We start from the raw sequence: 26,857 nt of genomic DNA on the forward strand, positions 1-26,857 counted from the left end.
ACATAGACATTTTGAATACAGAGGAACACCCCTTGACCATATATGGGCATATTTAGATTACAGGTGACTGTATACCTTTAAGGTAGAATGCACCTCAAGGACAGATATTCAGACGCTCAAACTTGTGCAATACTTTCTTTTGCCTGCCATTTGTGTGGCTTCATTTTGAAGCTCATGCAGTAAATAGAGATTTCACTGCTTGTTTTTGTGAAAATCAAAAAATTTAATATTTCCCAATACATGTAGAGTAAACAAAGGGATGGCGGCCATTTTGAATTTAAAGTGTCAGTCATGGTACCAAATTTTGCACAGTGATCTCTGATATTCATTCTTGCTTACCAAAGGGAATGATTTTAAATTTCATTACAGGAATGATTTAAATTTCATCACAAAAAGTATTGAGCAAGAGTTTTAAGTCTTTCAATAACAAGGTGCATACTACCTTAAACTGAACAAAAACTGATTTGTGAAATTTCACACCATCAACCCTGAGTTCAACAATTTTTTGCCCACCTCTTCACAGCTCAGTAGAAAGTCAACAAGCTGGATACCAGCCACGGAATACTTCCTACTCTCTGACTTGGTAATGTCTATGGAGCAGTACAGATTATTGCTGGGTTTGAAAAAGTGGGTTACTCTTCTTATAAATCTGTGTTGAAATGGAAAGAGGGGATAAATAAGATGAACTGATATATCCAAGAAACTGGTGAACTCTGAAAGACAAGGTGAATTAGTTTTGACTCAATCCATTTTAAAAACATATTTTGAAATTATCAGGTAGTTTGAAATTTCAAACTGTTACAATTTTTAATTGTCAATGTTGGTATACCAGTGAGTGGGGCAAAGAAAATTTGAAAGAAGGCCGGAAAGTGAACATTTTCTCTGAAGTGAATATCTATGTGCTACCATATCTGTTACTCCCTGGAAATTTACCCACCAGATCCTGTTCTTAACCCTATCCCCAACAGGTGGGTGAGAATGTTCTGGCAGTAAACTTCCATACTGTTGTTCATTTTGCATGTCTAATGTTACATTTTATCATTTGAACTGTGTTCAGGGGCCAATCCCCAAGTGATGTCACAGGTAACTATAGACCAGAGTTCAAAGGTCAGTTCCATGGACAATTAACAAGTATATAAAGACACTGGGTTTTATCGCATTTTTCTAAGAAGAGTGCATTTGTTGAGTGCCATGTGCATAATGAAATATACCTTATAATCGGAGGAATACGGTAGTAGAAGATCTGTCAAATGAGCCAAAGAAGTTATCAACTTTAAATAAATTATCATCAGATTATTATTATTATTACCATAGTATTTGTTCATTCATGTGATGGGTTGAAAGTTCATATTTACCTTGTATTTACAGTGTCTTCAAGTCTTCGTAACGATGAACCCGGCCACTTGAATTTTAGGAGAATGAGTGAAGGAGAATGAATATTTGTGAAAAGAAATAGTGACACACACTGTCAATGATTTGACATCAGCACATTTAGAAAATTACCACCACACAATCACAACAGATTGTTTGTTCAGTGGCTTCCGTCTGCTGTGCATTTCACCGATAGGATGCTGTATATTTTACCATAGCATCGGCAAGATGGATGACAACTTTGTCATTAAAACATCAGGAATAGGGTGGGAGAGACAAAGGAGGCACTGTCACTGATTTATTCATCACAAAATGCAGTTACGTGTCGGTTTGCACATCACCCCTATCCTAACCTAACACTTCTATCTCTTCACAAAAGTGGACAAGGGAGCAAGTTTATTATACCATAACTGCTTGACTATGATTTCATTGACTTTGTCTTTCTCTTCTGGTCAATTTTTGTGTGGGAATATGATGAGAGGTGTCAAGGTGTCAAGATTTTATACCTTGAGAACTGCAGTTATTAGATCCCAGTCCCACTCAAAGTTGGCTTTCGTCGTGAGCACTTTGGTGTCCTTCAGGGCTTGGCTGATTGGATCGTCTGAGTCCTACAGAAACACGAAATTTTGTGTAAAAGAATACTATATGAATGCTCATGCTACTCCAACCATGGGGGAGGGGCAAACATGTTTCTCAAACACGTAGTAATTTTAAGGTCTTTGTTCAGGAAAGAAATGAAGGAAACAGATCATGTGACATCTCTCAACCAATGACAATCAAGCAAAATGGCCATGTGATAATTTTTGACCAATGACAGGAAATGTGTGTCTTAATATTATTTTTACCTTGTAGGTTGCATGAAAGAGTTTCTCTTTCACCATTTTGTCATTCTTGGCCGAGTCTGTTTCATAGGCCTTGCTGTACTTCAGTATCTGGTCAAGAAACAAACTACACGGGACGGGACCTCTCTTTTTCATCTCGTGGTACCTGCTGAGACGGCTGACAGCTGCACTGGCACGACTGTGATGCAAAAATATTTGTGGGGGGAAAAACAGTGTCAAAATATCTATACCTGCTAAATAAGTCATTGCAGAATGCAATACAGATATGAACAAAATTACCAAGTAATTCCATCGGCCCTTATACCATCGCAGTTCATTCCTCAAAGCTTTTCAAAGATTTCATTGGTCACTGCAGGTATTCAAGGGCTTATAGTTTTCACCAAGACAGGCCAGATCTTCTTTCAAGCTTTTTTCAACTTGTTGAAACTTTTTTGGCAGAATGTCTTGTAATCTTGAAAGCCTGGTTGTTTCCCAGTAATATAGACTGTGTTCTCAAAGCAAGACTGAAAAAATTCAGGGGCAGCCACTTACAATACTACCATTCAATAATGTTGTGGCATTCACAAATATTCTGACAAATATTCTGCCACCAGTACATACAACATTCGATTTCTCACATCCTTCCAAGAGCAAAAAGATATTTCTTGTCAGAGAGACCAAATATTTTGATAGTTTGTATGATGAGAATAGAAAAAATACCGCAATTATACGGTGTCACTCAAATTTGATCAGAATTGGTATATACCAGTATGGGTTACCAATGATCAACAATAAATGTTTCTTCTATCTGTTCAGTGGAGGAAAATTCTACGTTGATGTTATGGCAATGATTTCTACACAGTACAACCAGAAAAACAACAAGAAATATTTAAACAGAAAAAAAGAATGACCAAACGTAATAAGGTCTGAAACTTCAGGTACTGGAGTTCAACTTAGCAACATGCATAGCAGAAAACGTTAGTCCCTCTTAGTCTAGTATAAACGGTCTTCCCCATCTACTGTCTATGGTTGCAGCTGGTCTGTTAATATGTAACAGTTCATAAACAATGACAGGAAATGAGTCAAGATCAGTGGAGTTTGCCTGTTTCTCACTGGCATGCCTCCTGCACTTTGCAGGATTTCACTTTTTCTTAACTCATTTGCACACTTTTGACACTGATGTGTTCATTTGAACAAATTCACATCTCAACCCCTGCATCTACCTGTACACCAAATACTGAGATGGTAGCTTTGGCGGTATGGAGCCTTGTGTGTGACGGACATACATCCGCACATACCCACAAATATACAGACCTACAGACATGCAAATCAGATGCAAATGAACTGATTCAGCTTATACGATAACCTCACATTGGTACACCAAATGTGAGCTAAAAAGGGGACTTAGATGTAAGAACACTGAGGGATGAAGAAAACTTGACTTACACTCTTTCAATGGTGGGAATATCAAATGAGGCAGCTAGGGTCATCAAGGTCGGCAAACAGTGGGAATGATGGCCACATTCATGAGGAAGTAACGTATTTGCCTGAGAAAACAAGACAGAAGTATAAAAGTTATGGTTAGGGAATGATTTCTTCATTTTGACTGGGAAAAGTATTAAACATGACCAAATCATATCTTATGTGTTTGTGCACTGATGATGGAACCCTATAAGTTGAAGTTTACAACTTCCTCAATCTTGGAGTTCTGGTGTCTTAGAAAAAATGCTTTGGAATCATACTGAAATGAACACTTGCAGAGCTGCAATGGTTACAGCTCAGTGATAAAGGTAAAATGTGTGGCTAAATGTCAATCATAGCCATGCCTCATGACTTCAATCACAGCGAAAGAATAACATGATTCCAATGTGTGTCTTGAAAGTTTGGTTGATTTGTGAGATTCTAGTGGCCTAAAATTTGGTGGGACCAATGAGGTAAAGAAATCTGTGCGTGTGACATATTTATAACTGCATGAAACGTCCCAAATATTCACTGAAAATTATCATTGATCGGCAAGATAGGTCACTTTTGGTTATGAATGATCGTGTGCTTAACAAGATGTGCCACTGACTGGGACAAAAAGTGATCATGACTCTCATACGCTTCCCTTGTATGGAAACAGTTCTTGAATTTACAGAAATATATTCAATGTTGAATATGTAAACAGCTACTGGTAGGAGTCAATCTTACATGACCATATTGCTGTAACAACTGGTATGACACAGACTTTGTGCACTGGATCTTTGAGGAATGCACATCTCAAATACATGAGAAAGAGATTTTATGTTCCTATCATTAGATTGGTGAACTATCGTAGCATGCATTATTGTGCATGGGTCTTACCATATGTAGCAATTCTCCCAGAAGCAAGGTTGTCCTAATGGCTATGTGTGCTTCTCCTGATGTTATCACCTCAACCAAACTCTGTAAATAGGCGTATGGGTTTTGTAAGGTGAGAACCTGTTCTTTGGAGAACACATGCTGTAATGTTAACTCCTTCTTTGACAAGAGACAATTCTATTTCTCAGGAAATTTGTAAGTCTAGAAGAAGATACTGCCAATTTAAGTCTGTGTACTTCAGCACACTTGAACTGAGATACAATCACATAAAAGCTGAAACTTGTCACCAGTTACAAAAAGGACCAAAGTAAATGTGTGTGCATCATGAAAGTCACAAACTGTTGAAGTATAGAGATCCTACTGGTCCACAGTCAAGGAATTATGATAGCCAACTTTAAGATCATTGAATCAAAGTTACAAGTAAATTTACTGAAATGCTAGTGTATCAATGATCCGCCATGGTTCACATCTGACCAGCTTAACTGTAAGAAAGTCCAAATCCATTGCTATCGTTGGTGATTGTGGACCTGTTGAGGTGAACAGTTTGAAGTTTAACAGTAACTTCCATTTATCTACTTTAACCCTACAACTTGCAATGACTCTGTTTTATAATGTCAAAGAGATGACATGTTTACTTTCAATCAATGCAACTCACAGGCAATTGTAGAGACACCGAGCAAAAGTATTACATCCCTGACTCAAAGATCCACACAGGAAGGCACAGAGAGATGCATTGAGACAGAAACACTCATATACTTGATGAGACAGACACAGAGATACACTGACAGACAAATAAAGAGATACACTGACAGACAGACACAGAGATACACTGACAGACAGATACAGAGATACACTGACAGACACAGAGATACACTGACAGACAAATAAAGAGATACACTGACAGACAGACACAGATACACTGACAGACAAATAAGAGATACACTGACGGACAGACAGACAGACAGACACAGAGATACACTGACAGACAGATACAGAGATACACTGACAGACAGAGATACACTGACAGACAGACAGACACAGAGATACACTGACAGACAAAGATACACTGACAGACAGACAGACACAGAGATACACTGATAGACAGATAGATACAGAGATACACTGACAGACAGACACATACACTGACACACAAATAAAGAGATACACTGACAGACAGACAGACAGACAGACAGACAGACAGACACAGAGATATACTGACAGACAAATAAAGAGATACACTGACAGACAGACAGACACAGAGATACACTGACAGACAGACACAGAGATACACTGACAGACAGACACAGAGATACACTGGCAGACAAATAAAGAGATACACTGACAGACAGACAGACAGACAGACAGACAGACAGACAGACAGACAGACACAGAGATGCACTGACAGACAGATACAGAGATACACTGACAGACAGACACAGAGATACACTGACAGACAAATAAAGAGATACACTGACAGACAGACACAGAGATACACTGACAGACAGATACAGAGATACACTGACAGACACAGAGATACACTGACAGACAAATAAAGAGATACACTGACAGACAGACACAGAGATACACTGACAGACAGACACAGAGATACACTGACAGACAGATACAGAGATACACTGACAGACAGACACAGAGATACACTGATATACTTTGAAATACCAGACATGTACACAAATATACTTGGCGAGACAGACAGAATTACAAGACATGGAAAAAGATCTATACCTCCAGAAGGCCTGCACAGATAAAGGCTTGCAGAACCAACGCAAGATGATTCTCCACAAGGTTACTTCTGGTCATTGCCCTGTGAGGCAAGATGGCCTTGGCTTCCTCACACACAAAGCCCGCCGACAGTTTCCATGACGACTGCATTTGGGAGGGGTCTGATAGATGAAAAGAGGAGGGCATTAAAAGGATAAGAAGGCAGCTGTGGTTTGATTTCACAGAGCAAATCAAAGACAAGCATCAACATGTGCTTTTAAACATACATACATACATACATACATACAGACATACAGACGCCACCGACTCACCATATAAGCTCTTTGTGGTATTTATATACACACCAAACACGAGCTAAAAATGTAACTTCCACTATTATAAATTAATAAATTTCTTATATTGTGTGAATTCATTCTTGTTTTAACTAATCTTCAGTTTTGATAAAAGTTTTGAGACATTGACGATGTAAGAGTTTCGAACCTACTACATGTCGATACTTTCAGTTCTATGAAATTAAATATGCAAGAATTTCATCATATCAGAAAAATATGGGAAAATCAGGTACATGTACTTCTATATGATGTGAGACTTAACATAGCTGCATAAAACTGCACAGAATTAAATTTCTGACATAGCGAGTTGGAAAATTTCAACTTTCATCATGTATACTTGACAAACCATACATGTGACGGACAAATTAATTTTTGTATCTGGACAAAATCTACCAGAGTTTTCATCTATTTATACTGCATTTTCCGCATGTTGTTGGCATTTTGCTGTACAACAATACTCAGGATATGCACAAAACATAGCCAAGAAGTTGGTTTTTACCTGAACTCAGTAATGAAACGTTGAAATCATTGGTCCAGACTGGGATTGGAAGACGAAAAATATCAAAGAATACATCCATGATGCTTTTCTGTGAAGAATCAAGAAAAAGATAAATTTGTCTTGTGCAAAGTAGTAAATACATTTAAATAAACCCTTCTGAAATGAAAAGGATGTATTTTGAACTAATCAAAGTCACTTACAATCAGCAGCCATTCTACTGATAACGTAATCTTTCCTGGAATCGCAATTTTTGCAGAAATAGTTCACAGGGCTTTTGGAATTAATTTGCTTAAAGGGACATTAGCTGTAACTTTTGAGTAATTTTTCACTACTCTGTTTCAATGTATCAACTACATAATTTTACTATAATCCGATCATCATGACCAATGCCCAGTGCATGTCAACACAGCCTGTATATGTGAAATGACCATTGTTATTGTTGATATATGTATTCTAGTCCGGACCTGAATACAAAATTTAAACAATAACAATGCAGATTATACTCATATAGGGTATATTTATATGCTAAATATTAGGAATTTCTCCATGGTTCAGGGATTCAAACCAGAAACTGCAGATGATACACGGAACAAACAAAACTTTAAAAATGACCAAAGTTACAGCTAACGGATCTTTAAGGTAGAACATGTCTTTGACGGTAGATAGTCCGAAGTTCAAATTTTTTAAATATTTTTCTGGACTGCTGCTTGTGGGGGTTCATTTTAAAGCTCTTGTAGTAAGAAAAATTTATACTTTTTTCTGAAAACTGAAAATTTTCTTTTTCTCCATAAAGTTAACACAGGGGCGGCAGCCATATTTGGTAATTTGTTTCTCTGGTACCAAAATTTGCACAGTGACCCCAGATTTTTATACTTGATTTTGTGAGAGAATAGTTGAAACTTTCAGCAAAAGTTGAAGTCTTTCACTTTCAAGGCGCAAACTACCTTAACTTGACAAAAAATGACGGCTATTCAAGCAATTGTTGATGTAATATACATTTCTATCGGCAGATTTTTGAATTACAGTCTTGTGGTCTGTGATCAATATCCTGAGATCATATATACCTTTCAGAGTCAGACTTTGCAATACTTTGCCGCAGAAAACCACTTTTGATAAAGTTACATGCACAGGACAAACAAGCTCTACTTATCAAGACAAGAAAACTGCAAAGTCTTGTAATACAGAGAATAGTTGATATCTCACCCTGATTTCTTCATTGGGAATACAGAGAACACCTAGAAATGACAGCAAGCCACTGGCATCGGGTCTACACAACCGTATGATACCTGAAAACAAAGAGCAGTGAAAAAAAATCACCACAGCCCTCAATAACAGAGCCAAATTTGCTCTCAAAGTATCCATTAATTCCAATATAAATCATCAAGATTACTACATACGACAGAAATCATCACACGTCACTGATGAGATGGCTGAGAAATTTTCAATTGACTTGAAATTGCCGAATTAGTATCGGTATCAATTATTGGTGAATTCCAGCTTGGCTGAGACTGGCAGCTAACATGAAAACATCCTATACGGCAGGGCCAACATACAATGCATATCAATTATGGTTTTATATGTAATGGTACTTCTTGAATATGCACGTGATTTTATACCTTCATTCTGATCTGTGCGCTAAATGTACAATTTATATACATACACGATATATCGGTATGTGCGGCCTGCTTTGAAGAAGTGTTTTTGTACTACCGCTATCAGACAGACTGGAAATAACTGATAATTGCTGCAATTTATTCAGTAAACTTTATGCAATTTCAAGCAAATTTCAAAATATCTCGGCCCTCGAAGCAGCAAACTGCAATAATTTCTGTTTTATAAGGTTATACCGCAATCAGGGTTCTGCTTCCAAAACACAACACATGGAATGTCCAGAAAAGTACGTTTCACATGCTCTGACAAGTTACCTCATCCAGTAATCACTTTACAAGATGTCAGCACATTCTTCCTGGAAATTGCATAAATTGAAGTGGCGCGACTGAAACACTTACAATGACAGGAAAATTCACAAAATGTGTTTTCCTTGCAAACCATGAATGACTTGCTACATCAACTGAGCTCATTTGCTAGGCAGTGTGCCGTAATGAGATGATTATGAACGTAAAATTCTTACCTGGCCAGGATCTGAACATTGAAACAATGGCCATTCTACTGGCAATCCATCTGCATTCTCTGTCCTCACTGAAAATATCAGATTGTTTTTGTCATTAACAGAAAAACTTACAATGAAAGTGCATACAACAGTGTGTTCTATGCTGAAAGAATCACTGTTTCATTTATAATCATTCCCCCTCTGTCAAATAGATGGCTGAAATCACAGATGGGTAATATAAAAGAATGAAAGATTTACTTAATCATTGAAAAACATCTCGTTCTCAAATTTTAGTATTGCCATTGCACTCCCTGTACACAGGTAATACCTAGCAACAGGGTTAACATGGAATTTGAATGGACCAAGGTACCAAAAAACCATTTGTACAAATGCGCATAGAAATGCAGGTATTTCCATATGTGTTTGTACACATTGGTTTGTTTATACCGCTATCAAGTGATCACTTTGGTGTACTGAGTCTGTACAATGCCTGTGTGTCTTTTTTTAATTTCAGAACAGAACCTTTGATGACAATTCCTTTGAAGTACTAGGTTATCTGAAAAAATGTCTCATTTCTGGTCCAAAATACACGTAAGCTACAAGTGGGAATATGAGGAATCATAGAAAGCCTCCATTTTGTCAGTGGTATTGCATCAAATATTGGTGGTATGTCTTATAAAAATAACTCTGCCACTTTGAAGTGCGCAATAGTTTTATTACGAACCCTGTCACCACCATTTTCCGGTACAGAGGTCCATCTTTGCAATAGGGTCATACTAATAGTTTGCAGTGGAAGGGTTCAAGGCCTATTTTGCGATATGCCAAAGTTTGATCAAAGTGCATCTCTTCAATCTCTAACCCACAGCTGTCTACAGCCCTCTTTCACCATCCATCCTACCCCACTTTATCCTGTTGTGCTGTACCTTGAACCTGAAATCTTTACATATTTGGTGTTGTACAAATCTCTGTCATTTCCATAATTTTCACCCCTTCAAAACCCAAAATTCAGCATAATCCACTGCTTTCTGAGCCTTTCAGATACGTCTACCTAGAGGGATACTGGCTACTGGTGTAGGTACATGTACACAGTAACATAGCTTACCTTAGCTGTGTTTGCGATTCTGGCATATGGTAGGTATGCCTATAGTGAATGTCTGTGTAAGGAGCGAGGATTTTCTGTAAGAGACAAAAAAAGAGAATGCTACGTTTGAATGGTTGACATGTCACATACGTTTATCATGGAAGCATATACAGACTGAAGATCTGTGATTCAAGGGGTGCTCCCTGGAGTAAGTGCAGAAAGCGCCCTCAGGAGGCAGGAAGCACAAAGTCTCAACCACACAAATTCCTGGAGAATTCCCCAAATTCTGAGAAATCAAAATAGATGCATTTGAAAACAAAATGAAATATGTGGCCCATCTTATAACAAGGAAATTTAGCTGACACATTCAGAAACAAAGAAATTTACATACACATTTGAAAATACAGAAATTTATCGTTTACATCTTCACGCAGGGATGGAACAACGTCTGACAGCTGATGGCAAAAACTCAGCAGAATGGAATTCACACAAAATACATCAATAACTAAACTAATATTGTAAGACAGTGGCTTCATAAGCTTGTGGGAAAATAGTGATATTTTCCAAGGATCGCAGCGTTAAGCACTGAGCTTGTTCGAGCGTCATCACGAAAAAAATATTTTCACCACTCTTGCAATACATAAATCAATTTAATTGCCAGCTGCCTCGGGATAATCTCGCTCAATTTCCACTCTGTTTACGAATATGACAGTAAGGATGAGCAGAGCAATTACCTGTGCAATTTCATCGACCATAAATCTAGCCATAATTGCCCACTAGCTTGAGGCAGCTTTACTCATTTTCCAATGTACAGACAATCATTTACAGAAATGATTGCCAGGCTATGAATTTTTCAAGTCAGTAAACTGTATATCAATTTCTCTAAATCTTGGTTGAAAAATTGGCATTAAAACATAGTAGAAGTATGTGCAATTTGTCGACTAAAACACCATTTAAAGAGGAAGTTTAAATGTTCATTGCCTTGACGATGAGTACAGCTAGCACAGTTTGAAAAATACTTAAGCAGGAAACAGCGCAAGTAAATTTATCTATATGATGATATTTCTGCAAAATTTTTTTAATAGAGTACAGGGTTGTAGCGTTAAGAAAATTCACTGATTAAAATCACAAAATTTGACAATTTCACAGGAAATTTTCACAAGCAAGACATCATTGCACAGCAGACATCCACCCACACAGATTGTTACCCAATACCTGCTTGGAAAACAACCACTGATCCTCATATTAACGATTCAGAAGCCATTGGGAATGTATTATTCAGAGGTTGATGATACGCAGTTGGAAAAATAAAACCCATCTGCTCATAAAATCTGACCTGATGGCACCTGTGAGATGGTGACAACAATTTGTATTTACACAGGTGTCTGGGTCAACTGAACCAGAACGCTTTTTGTGGTTTTGAATTTTTTTATGATCCTGTGAAAGTATTATTGTTTGTTATGTTACTTGATAATCCGCCTTTGAATTTGCTGTGGCAAGCAGCAGCAACACTGAGCAAGTCATCTCATGTCCATGCAATGCTTTTTGAATTCTTTTCACAATGCCCTACAACAATCTTCAGATATTTTTTATTTCCCTCTGTGCACACCTTTGTGTCTCTGCTCCACACAAGGAAGGTGACCCGCAGCCATGGTAATGCATGACCTTTCACCTTCCGACCTTCTCAAAGATTCACCTGGCGGAGATCTATGTAAACAGGAAGTGCCCGCTGTAGAGTGCAGTGCTCCAGCAGGAATATGAATGAGATTGCTTCCTGAATGTCCGCTGTGAATCATAATTTTTGTGTCTGCTATACACGACACGGCTTCAATATGACAAATAAACTGCCTTTCCGCCTGTCTGGCTCGCAGTTCTTCCTCTTTTCTCTCACTCACGCATACAAAATACACAGCAGGTCATTCAAATGACAAACTGTGGCATCTTCTCCGACCTACTTTTCAACAGCAAACATCACAACATCATTCGTAGCACAAAATAAGGACAGAAAGCTCGTTTTTACACTACAATATTTTCTGAAAAACGAACTGTAATTTTTTTCAGAAATCGTGCAGTTAATGGAGGCAATACAATTTCAGAATTGTTTCCCATACTGCTACCAATTTTATTGCTCTATTCGTGTGTGCAGGCGAAATGCCATTTCCGCCTATGGTAAACTCTGATACAAAATACTACATAATATGTAATATAATAATTGTCATGTACAGCTGTCACTGATTGAGCTGTACTATCGACGAGTGAACTAGAATTTGAAAATATTTCAGAATAACAATATACTTATAGAGATGCACTCCTCTGTATTGGGAAACAAAAATTTGATTCACAATAAAGCTAAAAAAAATTAAGAAAAATCACAAACACAGACGTGACACTGAAATATTCATTTCCACATAGTCTTCACTTTGTGTAAATGCTTTCCTTCTTCCTACTTTTCCTCTCAACTCCTGTGTTTGAAAGACTTCAATTTTTGCTCGAATTTTCTATGAGAAAACTTTCAACCATCCTCTTTCAAAATCAAGAACAACAATTGGGGATCAACATGCAAGTTTTGTTACTGTGGAAACAAATTACCTTAAATTTACCAATATTTGAAATTCCAAAAGGCCGCCATTCCTGTGTAAATTCTACGGGGGAACAAATAAAATTTTCGATTTTCACAAAAAACAAGCCAGTGTAAACATAAGCGACTCCATGAGATTCAAAATGAACCACCGCAAGTGGTAGACCAAAAAAGTAATTGTAAAAGTTTGAGAGCCTGAATATCTATCCAAAAGGCACATTCTACCTTAAACACATTCGATGAACTGATTAAAAGTCTCTTTTAAAATAAACTTTGTTTAATTAAGGAGTTTGCAAAAAATTACTTTTATACAGTACACCACTTTGGAAAAAATGCTGCCACTCACAGTGTTACCCTTTTACAATGAAGGATGAGTCACTGAGAAATCCAAGACTTAGAAGAGAAACCGGAAATAACTCCTGGGGGGGGGGGGAGTTCTATTTCAGTGCGAGTGGAAATCATCGACAATTACACATCAGAATACCCTGGATCTCGGGGTAAACGATGTTGATGCTTTGACATTCAAAATGTAAAAGTCATACACTATCGTTGGAATGGAATGTTTGATATCATGCCAGAAAAAGTACGTCTGACAAGAAATTATTCAGAAAACAGCGGCACGTCTGATGAAATTTCCACGGTACATTCAAGTGTGTCTGTTTTACTTGACTTTGTGATTTGAAACAAGATACTCTGCAGATGTCAATACAAAGACAATATTGTTGTCAATCTTGCTATTTCTACTTGCTCCTGTTTTATTTGATTTTACCACACAATACTGGGAGAAACCAAAATCAAATTACTACAATATTTGATCAGGATATGTTTTCTTAAGTAAATTCTTCCCCGCACAATTACTTTTTTCCTCACCATAAATTTCATAGATTTCTTCAAACCAACAAGTCAGAATAATAAAATATGCTACCATCTTTTTAATACATTCAAGCAGCAAATACAAAACACATTTATTTTCAAGATCACGCTAACTGTCCATGCACAGTATCTTATTTTCTACATACATTGCACGGCAATTTCTTTACAAATCAATGTGAAATTAAGACAGGCGTTTCAAAAAATCACCAAGATAATTGTATACAGAGATTTGACTCGACAGTGTTCACATTACATCCATCAACACTTTACGAGGGAGTTAATTGACAGCGGCAGGGAAACTCCACAATTCATAGTTCCTAAAAAGAGATATTTTTCTCTTTAAGTACTTCCTGGCAATCATAGAATCAGTAACTGCCAAGTTCCCCTTTAACGGATGGTATGCTTCTCTTCTTCCTTAGATGGTTTTTTTTAAAGCTAACTTCCCTTTGGTATTGCAAAACAACCACAAAATAGTAAAACAGAAATCACACAACTAACTTTACTTCCTTCAATCTATTAACATACACTGCCGCAATCTATTCAAGCAAACAAAATTTTTATTTTTTTCTCTGAGATTTTTTCTTCGCTGTTTTTTTTATATCTCTCGCCACTGACCAATGGTGTACTAATACAGACTTGTAAAACACTACCTGCATTCACACTGGAATTTACCCGATTCTTTCGATAAAATTCACAGAACAAAAGCCACACTGATATTTTTGGAATTTTTACGTTATCACCGGGAAGTAAACTTTATGGCCTATTCCCTATTTTGCAGAAAATATGCCCGATCAAAATACACCATCAAAGATCAAAGATACACAAAAAATCTTTTGTGTTAACATGTCATGTGACTGAAATCACTGGTAAACATAGCACTGAGCATAGTCGCATAACAACTGAAATTAGCATACACGTAAAACGGTGAAGTTCAACTCACTGATAATCACTAGAATGCTGAGGATAAGATATTGACCTCACTTTGTTAGCATTTTAATTATTTTTTTGTCTATAAAACAAGTACAGTTATGTTCTTCTATTGAAAGTATATGGCAATACATGGTACTTAAGTCTTGCAAATACACAACACAACACAACACATAGTGCTCTATCATTGTTGACAAATAAGTTGTTGTCAATAACAATGTACATTACAGACACACACATAGGTTGCCTTGACAAGTTTCACACTGTCCTGCTCGGCATGATTTGGATGTACAACAAGAACTGTGCTTTTACAGACAGATCAAAGATAACAAGGGAAAGATCAAGAGTTACTTCCAATGGAGCTGTGACTGTCTCTGAACTAAAGTCCCACGGCTCATGATGCTGTGGCTCTGTTATTTGTCTACTGTAGTAAATCACATCAATATTTATCAGCTAAATTTAAAAGTGATTAATTTTTTACAATAATCTGACAGACTGGTGTTATCTCTGCATATTTAGGCACATTTTGTCGAGGTGACAGCTTTGACCTTCAGCGCGACAGACACTAGCCGTAAAGGTCAGCTGTGTCAAAGGTTAAACACAAGACCCAATGAGGTAACAGATTTGACCTTCGGCATGACAGAAACTAGCCATAAAGGTCAGCTGTGTCAAAGGTCAAACACAAGACCTCTACTGCCAATTAGCCTTCCTTCTGCTGTCCTTTAATGTCACCATGACATTGGCAAAAAGCCGGCAAGAGCCAGCATCATGATGTCTATACCAACAAAGGACAATGCCACTGACGGGGCAAAGCATGGCAGTGATCTGATCTATCTTGAAAATGATAGACATTCCTGGTATGAGACGTGGTCATAGAGTTCATCAAATAAAATGACGTGATATGTGTAAGTAAATTATCAAAGGTCTTTTGAAAAATCAAGCTTTGTGCAAGCCTTTGTACTTGCTACAATATTTGCATATGTTTTCAGATATTTTTTATTTCTTTCAAATACATTACACTTTGCAGAAGATTTGTGTGATTGGTTATATGAAATGTATAAATTTGCTTGTATTAAGGTAGAACACATCTCACGGACAGATATTTGGACTTCACACTTACAATACTTTTTTTGGTCTAGCACTTGTGGAGGCTCATTTTGAAGCTCAAGGAGTGAATAGAGTTTCTACCAGCTTATTTTTTGTGAAAATTAATCATTCTATCTTTCCCCATAGAGTTAAATCACAGATGGCGGCCATTTTGAATTTCAAGCGTCAGTAAAGATTGGGAAATTTGTTTCTCTGGTACCAAATTTTGCACGGTGACCCCTGATTTTTTATTCATGATTTCAAACGGGGAATGGATTAAAGATTAAGCCTTTGGATTTGGAGGCACGTATACTTTAATCTATTTACAAGTACCAGTTTACAAGTACACATCTCCTTCAAGCAGTATACGATGTCAGAGACTCAAAGAATCCTGACATTTCCAATTTAACAGTTGCTGAATTCAACCGACTCCTCCCCTATAATGGAAAATTTGTAGATGCACGGCAGCATGCTGAGAGGCTGATGAGGAAATACTTGCGGTTTTTCGACAGATGTGGTTGCATGCACAGCTCATTAATATTACACTGTATGTTAACAGGTAGAAATACACACACCGCAAATGGCAGGAAAATTTTATCAAAACACACATGAATTGTAAGGAATAACATTCTCAGGATAAAACTGTTTTCACAGACTTGAGAAGTATTCTACGATGGTGTCAAATGACGAGAAATAAACAAACTACTGAAAATACATATGCAAACGTTTCAATCATTAATTATTCATAATTATATAACACACAATTTTATGATATCATCCCCCTAGATTATTACTGATAATATATCCGATTATCCAGTATTGTGGCCCCAGATGTTTTGTACATCTACAAATTCACTGGCATTATCAAAATTATAAAATAATAGCAATAATGTACGCCCTTCTGGCCCATAATGGACTCAATCAAACTTTGCACTCCATAATATACTGGGCTTTGCCTTGTACATTATGTCATGCAAAGTTTGCTTTCATCCATTATGAGCCAGGAGGGGGTACATTATTGCTTAAATATATTAATGGGCACAGATGTGATGACATTGATAAGAGCTCTCCTGTGACACATGGCAGTGTCTTTGCTGGGGTTTGGGTACACAGGTATGTGGTTTGGGAAGCCCTGTACTGTACCTTTTGTCCCCTACTTGGCTTGCATTATCATACCGTTGTGAACCCTGGGTCAAATTTACAGCCTCTGTGAACTCGCTCACAGTGCAGCTCACGATGCCAAACACGCTGAATCAGCAATGGCAGCGGTGCTGCTGAGCCAGGCTACAACCAGTCATAGCCAGGAAGGGGCTATGTGAAAGTATATACCCTTACAAAAACACTGTCTATGACCCAGTATAAGAGGGGCATATCTCCTATGCTTTAACACAGGCGATACACCCCTCTTGCACTGGGCCATGTGTGTTTGTTTGTGTACACTTACCTCCAAATCTACATTGGCTCTGATGTATTTCCTGGTGTGCGGTTGATTCAACAGATACAAAATGGTGAACACCAAGGATTCGTTCATTCTCGGCAGTGGGTTGTCTAAAATGTTGTGTAGAATGGTGCTGATTCCTCCACACTGGGACACCAGCTCTATATTTTTCAATGCTGCGGTAAAAAATACAAAGAGTCATTAAACCAGTGATTATTTTTCCATCAAAGCTGTACACAATGAATCAACCTCCTTCTTTATCAAATTTTGGTTCAGTCCCATTCTTTTATATTGAAAAGTTGGACCTCTCCACAAGAAAATGGGGTGAAAGTGTTAGAAGGGAGCACAGTAAGTGAGGCTACCCACAATTCCCCTTGATTTATGCATTCGGACATTATTTGCTAAAGGCTTCTTCAATTTTATCAGTTTCTGAACAATTTGGAACTTAGAATTTAATTTAAGGATTATTTGTTAAAACTATGTTCCAAAATTATCGATTATGTTTAAAATTCAAGAGTAAATTGAATGAGAAGTCGATGTTTGGAGGTGCTAAAAATTATACACTTGTCAAGCTAAAGTTATCAGCAACTAAGATGGTCTCATCATACCACCTGTCAGACATGCAAAATTTCCTTTGTCACGAACATTAAAAAAATCAATACCCTTTCTTTTGCAAACACAGATGCAACGTATTCCCTTAGTTTCCTTGAAAATATTGTGTATGGCTGTCAAAAATCTATGTCCACAAAATTACAAAATTGCTATCTCCTCCGCGGAAGAGGGGTTATTCTTCTCATTATTCACAGTGAGAAATCAGAAAATTATGATTATCAGAACTATGTTGCCAGAATTTTGAAATATGGACCGAGCTGTTCTGTGTACAGAAGAAATTTGTTTCAGTTCAATGAGTGATCTCCGTGTGTACAGATCATGGAGAATTGGGGAGTTACCCATTATAACTGATAGCAACAGCACTGATTGTGATTATAGGTTTGTTACTAATTATATACCAAAAAACGTAATAGCTTTTGTCAATGCCAGTCAATTTGTGGTGTCATACACTCAGATTATTACGGATAATGTATCCAATTATCCAGCACTGTGGTCCCAGATGTTTTATACCTCCACAAATTCACTGTCACTGCCAACACTGCATGTATACAATAATAGCAACAATGTAACCGCTTCCGACCAATAATGGACTGAAGCAAACTTTGCAAGACACAATCTATGAGGCGAAGTCAAGTACATACACCAGTGGCCGTGGCCACTACAAGGTCACTTGAGTTCATCATGAACCTGGAGCAGGTACATTTTTGCATAAATATAGCATTATGCATGCAACATTGACACAATTCACACAAATTTGTATCTTTCTGTTCCCTTGTTTGTGCCACATCTTGACATTCGATTTTTTAGTTTCATGACATCATCAGCTGTTAAAAAGAACCAGTTGTCACCTACAGTGAGTGCAAACCATGCATTTGTGCATCACCATGACAACTGCTACGTACAAAATTCCAGCAATTATCGCAGATAACAGGACTGCCATGTGGTAGTAGCAGTTGCAAGTAGTATTTTGGTCTGTCATATTTTCATAAAATATTTGTCCCGAACAATAATACCTTGGATAACTTCAGTACATTTTAATAAAGTATTTTTACCTGGGTAGAGCATTTCATACGTTTCATCACCAACTTTTGATATGCATACGTGATGTGACAACATATCTATTTTTTTTTTTAATCTTGAATATGTAATTGTAAAATTATTAAACCGATCAGAACAAATATTTATTTTTGCAAATTAATGACAGGATCAGCCCTGCCATGTTTGACAACACTTCACGTTACTAGTAAAATAGCGTCCAATCCTTGCGGGTCAACGACCAATTTGACAGAAACGGGAAACACTGGAAATGATTACAAACAGATCTTGGGAAGTAGATTGCAAAGTCCTTTATGACTGTTGACTTTTGGCCTGTAAACAAATGTTATGAATGAATGCCAGTGTGCAGTTTGACTGATACAGCACACACAGACTGTTTGAGAAATCTTACAACTTTGGTCGTTTGTTTTCTTCTCAGTCAGACTAGGTGACTCAAATGTCTGGTATTTTAACCACAGTCCCTCAATCACTGTGTTCTAACACACTAGGACAGACGTACGTGATCATTTCATTGTGACCTGGATTACAATGTAAAAAACTTGGTTGTTTGTGATTAAATTATTATATTTCATTATTTAAGTATTTGATTCTGAAATTTGAATAGGGTACAAATTACGCCATGTAAGAAGTCTTGGAATCTCACAGAGAAAGAGTGAGTGAAAATTTCATGTCATTTCATCCAAGCTGTATTTCCAAACATCCTGGGGTTTATTTTTGGTTACCAAAACATGACATACAGTTGAGATGACATAGTTAAGTTGAGAGTGGAGCATGCAATGGGTGTTTTGATTTTATCCTGAAGTTCCAGCTGTTGACATGCTTTCCTACTCAACACAACCGTGGAACATCACCTGTTTCAAATATGTTTTGATTTGGTATAAAATCCCTAAGCGTACAAACTACTTTTTGAAAATTGCTGTTTATGCCATATCTGAGACTGAAAAAATCTTACATTTTGATAAAATAAATCACTGTTACAAAGTCTCAAAAAAAATACATAATTGTGGTGATATACAAGTTAATAAGGTCAAGCTGACACAAAGGACAGAACAAGAAACTCAGAAATCAATGTAGAGCAAAATATGAAATTGGCAAAATGGGCCAGAGGTACAGATGCTTGGCCTCTCAAATTTTTGTGCAATACTTTGCAGTATTCCATTGCCGTCAATTCACTTTGAAGCCTGTAGAACCAATGTCTTGATTTTTCACCGTAAAGATTTTGTGAAATCCAAAACGTAATTTTCCCCCATAGAGTCAACACAGGGTATTATTACCAAATCCTACGATTACCAGGACTTTCAAGGACTCAATTTCGTTTCCAAGGACTTTCCCAGGACTTTCAAGGAGAGGCTTTAAAATTCAAGGACTTTCAAGGAGTATACAGACCCTGTATTTGTTAAGAATAGCGACTACGGTATCTGCAAAGGGAGGATAAATGTCAAGAGAATGAATATCTAGGCCCAACACAGAGTGATCAACCCTGACACTTCATAGTGATTTTTGCAGTCTTGTTCCTGGTTAGTTTTAAATCACTGGCAGCAAATGAGTACAAAACAAAGTTAGTTAAAACCAGTGAGGCGGAAAATATCTAATGTGTTATATACTTTAACAAAGCCTTCAATATTCGACAGCCTCTAAAAACCATAGACACTGTCATCAGAAATTTACCGACTTTACCCACTATGACATACATACATACATACACATATCAAGAAAATAACAAATACATGTTGTTGGTGTTGGCACAATACCCCATTTTACTAACTTGGCGGATGGGGCAGGCAGGAAGAGGGTAAAATTATCAATGCAAAATTATAGAGTTTATCTGTAAAGCACAAAGCAACATCAGAAAGCTTCAGAAAATGGTTGGCCTTACCAAGTTCACACAGGGTTTCCATGCAGGCTCTGAGAAGCCGGTCTCTCTCATGTCCGCCATCGTTTCCAATAGCGATGATGGCTTTGGCCAGAGACTGGGGGAATGTTGACGGACACAGGGTGATTATCTGTGAACATGAATAGTTTAGGAGTGTTCTTGTAAATAACATTCTAGAATGCTACACTGCCAATGCATTGGAAGTTCGGGTGTTTTGGTTCACAATATGGCATTTTATATCTAGATAACATTTAATCTGTACAAAATTTGAACACATTCCCTCCATTCCTGATCTGAGAAAATGAAGCCAGGTGCTGAAGCCCAAGTATATATGTTATATTTGTTACCTGATTAAATTTAAAGTACATATGCAAACATACAAAAATCGCTTTTCTGAGACACTCGGAAATTGAAAACATATTTTACAGTTCAAATTACTGGAGGATTTTTGACAGGACAAAAACTACAGCAAAAATCATACAACATAGGATTCGATGTAGCCTGTACTTAACAGTAGCGACACCATATTTTTCCTCTCAACTTGTATGAAGGATCTCTTACTAAAGAAGTATAACAGTAAATATGACTGCACCTACCTTTCTCATAAACCTAAGTGCCTGCACCCTTTCAATTTCATTACTTTGGTAAATGTCTAAACATCTGGCCACCAGCACATCAATGTGGAATTTCAACATAACACTCAACGTCTCCTCACTCCGCAGGAGATATCGGAAAGCACGGAGGCCACCTGCCCGCACTTCTTTCGCATCATGGAGCAGAGAAAGTCGCAAACTGTGGGAGGAATGAGTTTACAGGTTTTTACGTTGGCACGTTATGAATGGGAAAATATAATGAAGTACATGTAATAATCAAAATCGTTTGTCCAAATCTCTGATCTTGTCAGCCTTACTTTTCACAAACCTGAAATCCATCAACAGAACGGCTGTCAGAGATTTGTAATATTGCATGGGTAGCCATCTTTTCTGGTCACACCCTAAAAAAGATGGCCGACACTGAAAGTCAACACAAGATAGTTACAGAGCCACTACCCTCAGATTACAGCACATGTGTGCCATCCTTGATAAACTTTTGATGAGATTTGTCATAAGACATTTAGAAATCCTACTGATTACTCAGGATATCAAACCATGGTCTATGATCAAGCTCACTTGCACTTTGCCCTGCTACAAGATGTCTCTTTCATATACAATTGCTCAACCCTTTGAGCGCTGTAATTTTTTCCCGCCAAAATTTAAGTGCAACATTTTTACCAACTTTTATGAATTTTTCTGTAATTTTTTGATAATAATGGACCAAATGGACATCACATTTCATTGGCTACAGTTTGTTATCGAAATTTTGACAAAAATCTAAAAAAAAAACTAAGGGAGAATATTTTCATAAGGTGAGGAAAATTGACTTTGGCGCTCAAAGGGTTAAAGCAGCCAGTAGTTGCAACTTTTGATGATTTTTTTTCACCATTTTTTATTTTGTACATCAACTACTAGTTCTTGTTCTACTCCCAAAACCACATTGAAATGTGTACTATTTAGCTTGTCAACACAGCATCTATATGTGGAAAGTGCACTGTTATTGTTTACAGTTGAATTCTAGTCCGGACCAGGATTCACTTGTCAACAATAACAATGCAGTCTACACACATACAGGCTGAGTTGACAAGCTGAATACTATTTTTATTTGTAATATCAACTACAGTTTCTTGTCCGACTCCACGAGGCAATGCTAACATACAGGAGAGAAAGAAACATCAAAACTTACAGCTACTGGCTTTTTTAAAGGCAACCCTTTCAACCCCAGTTCCCTGTATACAAGTCCAACCGTACCATAGAAAACAATGCATTTGGGACAAACCATGGTGGTGAAAGGGTAAAGGCAACACTTCCAACCAGTCGAAAGTTAGATTTTCAAACTTTTATGAAACGCAATAAATAGTTGATCAGCAGTGTTCACATGTACATGTACGCGACACAGGAAGTCTCTCCCATGACAAACATTTATAGACCCCAGCAACGTCAGCTTCACTCTCGCAGGAAATGGCAGTGATTTATAGCCAATGTTTCAATTTCAGACTATCTCGCTACTTCAATATGTAAACTTATATGCCTTTCTGGGGACTATAAGTGCCACTGCTGGTGGCGATCATCACCATTTCCTGATGTATATGGGTCTCACAAAACATCTCAATGCAATTGGGTTTGGACGATAGTTCAGGGAACGGTTGGATTGGGAAGATTAGATAAGGAACGACAGATTGAAAGAAAACTTTGGATATACTAGTATCTAGATGTTTTATCACCGGAGACAGAGAGGGAGAGAGACCTACGCCCTCAAGCACCCAAAATAGAAAAGCAACATCCTCCCTGGCAGGCATTTAAACTTTAGACAAGCAAATACTGGAGTCAATGACTCGGCTTACTCTTAGTTACCAAAACTAAAATCTGAACTTTTACCAAATTTGTTTTAATTGCAGGTCATAAATTCTGTAAAAGAAATCACAGGCTAATGGAGTCTCTAAACAAAGATGTGAACGATAAACTAAGTTGTTAGGGCTTGCCAACATTTTTTTCCAATAGTTTCTTTTTATCATACCAGGGTAAGGGTCACAGTTTGATAAATCTTGTCTGGGTGGTGTGAAGAACACTCTGTGCTGTGTCTCTAATGGAGGAACAAAAACTTTTATTGTTTGTTGCCGGATGGGGCATGTCATGCCACTGACCACAGACATTCTGCACTGGGTCTGAGGTCAACGCTATCAGGATCTAAAGGCCATCAGTGTTCCGGTTTTCACAATGTGTGTATGTGTGTGTGTGAGAGGATGAGTGAGATTGCTTGAATTCACGATGACTTTGAGCTGTGGACTGGCTGTGAGAAATTCTCGAATTTCATATGGTGGGAAATTGTTTTGATGTGCACCCATGGAAAAATTTGGATCTGTTCCGGTGGATTTTAATAATTAGAATCCAGGTTGCAAGGTTAAAGAAACAATGGTCAGAAAATTTGCAAAATCTTTACGACTAAGACAATCTTTTGCACTATCATATTTTTTTTTGGGGGGGTGCTCCCTCCACACACTAGTGACTGACACCACTAGATAATCAAAAGTCGGTGTTTGATTATCCCGTTGAAGATTGCTGACTCAGCTACCAAGAGTAAATTAAATTTTCGCTGGTGTTTGTAATGTTCTATGTGCAAAGGTGCCTGCATAACACAGCACATAGCAGTGTTGCTTCCCCACGCAAAAAACTGCTGAGTAAGTGGGTCTCAAGACAGAACATTGAAAACATTTTGGAGAGACCGAACTGTAAAGACCAGACATGTTTGCCGTCTGTCGAGGGAGCTGGTTAACTTTGACGACAGTTCAAAGCCATTGCCAATAACAATCTTTATGACCCTGGATGGACTGTTTGCTTTCCTGTTACTCTGTACCTTTTGTGTTTCTCAAGGGCTGGTCCTTGCCTCCTTCGTGTGAGGGCCTTGGCAATAAATGCATGAAAATCAAAAACTTAGGTAACAGACACAGCACATCCAAAACTTCCCCTACAGCTTGTCATGAGACAAATCAATCAACTGTACCACTACACAGACACAGTTGAACCGCTTGGATGTAAACAAGAATACCTGAATCTTGAATTATGGTCAACTTTACATGGGCATAAAATAATTTACAAACGATGTTAACATTAGCTCTTTACACAAGAATGTAAACCATCAAAACAGTATATATATATATAGAGAGAGAGAGAGAGAGAGAGAGAGAGAGAGAGAGAGATTACTATTTCTTTTGACGGTTTATTCATATTTTTGTTTAAAGGGCTGAATGTTTCATTCAACTAAAAGATGAAGGATATCTTATATTGTTATACACAGATGATTAAGGAACATTTCATTTTCTCTCTCATGTAATCTCTTTGCTTTCTACAACTTTACGACATGCACCAGAAAACTGAGATTATGCAAATAGCTCATTGCATATGCAATGCCCTGGACGCAAACAGGCTCCAAAGTTTGAAGCTCCCGGCAAACTTTGCCTTTGTCAGCTGACAGCCATCCCTTGCAGGTCAAAGGTTAAAGCTTATCTGATTCGGATTACCGGGAGCATGTTTTGTCGGCATCTCTTTGATGCCCATGTGACATGTGGGCCATGGTGGCTGAAAGTGGCTGCCCACGCAAAAATGTGATTTGGGCTGTGCTATCTTCTTGTCTATTAAAGGGTCAAGCACTTAGAAAGAAAATGATACTACAACAAATAGGCTTTCCTAAAAACAAAAAAAAATATCCCAAATAAAAATGTTTCATTTAAGATTTTGCCACAGGAAATACTTCAACACTACAAGATCTATTTATCATTATGTATTGATATTACATGCAAATCATAAGAACTGTTACTATGGGATTTTCCTGCTTGACTTGAATTATTAATTATTTCATGAATTTCGGTTTAAAATCCGACTTGACAAACGTAAAAACATACGAAAAACAACTCAACAACTCTGATATGGCTGAGATTGCCATCATAACTGTCAGAATAACAACCTACATAAATTATATTTTTTATGTGTATGAATAATTTGTCTGACTTCCTCAGGTGTGTCGTTTTTTTCTCTTTTACATCTTTTATAGTTTTTATCCTCAAAATGATTTCCCCTGTATTGAAAAACAATTGTACTTTAAAAGAAGTCACCTCGTGTGACAGTGACATCTCCCAAGAGACACTACACAATCAAAGCATTTGGTTATAAAAGTTGCAATATAAGATATATTATAATATACATGTCCAGCTCCATTAGCGGTAACTTTTAATGTATTTCTGATTTTTATTTTTTCTGTTTGTAAAATACACATTCCTGTTCTACTCCAAACATCATGTTATAAATGCCCGGTGTTCAATAGAGTCGACAGAGTCTGTGCGTACGTACGGATGTGCTACTGTCTTGCATAAAAGGGAATTTTAGTGCTGATTATATTTCATTTGTGAACGATGACACATCGCATATTGGACACGATGCACTGTATTGGACATTGTAATTGTGTTTTGTGAATACTTTGAGGAGAAGAAGGCAGTCCAATATTTCATGAACAAAACAACGAAATTTTCATCAAAAGATGCTACTATTGTCGCCCTCACTGGGGAAATTTGTTCACTGTGAAAATGCACTCGCACAGATCTCCCAAAATCTTGTCATTTTAAAACATGTTAAAAGCTTGAACTTGACAAAAGTGCAGAAAAGCACAGTGAAAAGGACAAAGAAAACAGGGTCTGTCTGTTACAACTTTTTTTTTCACTATTTCTCTTCTTCACAGCGGATCATGATATTTGCTGTATTTTTCAGAATGGCTTTGATGGATGTTAAAAATGAAATAAAACTTACCAGCATATAAGCTCTGGCAAATGAAATCCTAGGTGTGTATCTTCATTAACATGACGTAAAATCTGAAAGAGAATAATACGAAACAATATTAGTTTGTTGTTTCCCTCTTATTATTGCTTATTTTATCATTACTTATTCTCCTGTTTTGAGATTTCTGCCCCGCAATAGTAAAAGTCAGTACCACGCCTTGTTTGATGTTGAGTAAATATATTTTAGATGAGAGATTATTTTCACAATTTTGCATCTGTATTTCCATTCCATAGTGTGTTACAAGACTGTAAAACTATATTACCCATAGCAACCATAGCAAATTCTAAGAGGTTCCAAAAGTTTGTTTTTAAAAAATTACTTGTCTTGCTTTTATCTTGTTAAGGAAAGTGTTTACTAGGAAAAGTCAGAATTCTAAGAAACGAGAACAAAAGTGAATTCATGCACACTATCAGCATTCAGTACGGTACTGCGATTTCATCCATTTTTCTCTTTGTGTGTAGTTGCACCCAGCTCATTGTGGAAACTGGTGGTTCACTACTGAAATTTAGGACAGGAATTTACTGTCATCTGTTCATTAGAAACTGTCTTTACAAATGCTACAAAAGCATTAATAAATCATTGAGATTTAATTTTCATTAATTTAATTTTCATTACTTTTTGCTGAAATTAAGGTAGTATGTACTTCAAATATCAAAGACTTAAAGTTTTTCTCAAACATTCCTCAATGAAACTTTTGACT

General features: G+C 37.2%; 1 protein-coding gene across 2 annotated transcripts in view; it reads right to left on the reverse strand.

Annotated features, from left to right (window-relative positions):
* LOC139138865 (rapamycin-insensitive companion of mTOR-like) overlaps nt 1–26,857 on the reverse strand; it is a 50,770-nt gene that overhangs the window by 16,668 nt on the left and 7,245 nt on the right. For both annotated transcript variants that reach the window (XM_070707433.1, XM_070707432.1), the window contains exons 4-18: nt 26,128–26,189; nt 21,334–21,529; nt 20,741–20,867; nt 17,203–17,372; nt 10,316–10,389; nt 9,235–9,302; nt 8,307–8,389; nt 7,104–7,191; nt 6,276–6,433; nt 4,536–4,616; nt 3,639–3,739; nt 2,217–2,391; nt 1,878–1,979; nt 1,356–1,402; nt 514–649 (exon numbers count right to left, since the gene is read on the reverse strand). In XM_070707433.1, coding sequence (XP_070563534.1) covers nt 514–649; nt 1,356–1,402; nt 1,878–1,979; nt 2,217–2,391; nt 3,639–3,739; nt 4,536–4,616; nt 6,276–6,433; nt 7,104–7,191; nt 8,307–8,389; nt 9,235–9,302; nt 10,316–10,389; nt 17,203–17,372; nt 20,741–20,867; nt 21,334–21,529; nt 26,128–26,189 — 1,668 coding nt within the window. The remainder of the gene's footprint in view (nt 1–513; nt 650–1,355; nt 1,403–1,877; nt 1,980–2,216; nt 2,392–3,638; nt 3,740–4,535; nt 4,617–6,275; nt 6,434–7,103; nt 7,192–8,306; nt 8,390–9,234; nt 9,303–10,315; nt 10,390–17,202; nt 17,373–20,740; nt 20,868–21,333; nt 21,530–26,127; nt 26,190–26,857) is intronic.

Source organism: Ptychodera flava, chromosome 8 (genome assembly GCF_041260155.1).
Source record: "Ptychodera flava strain L36383 chromosome 8, AS_Pfla_20210202, whole genome shotgun sequence".
NCBI classification, from domain to species: domain Eukaryota; kingdom Metazoa; phylum Hemichordata; class Enteropneusta; family Ptychoderidae; genus Ptychodera; species Ptychodera flava.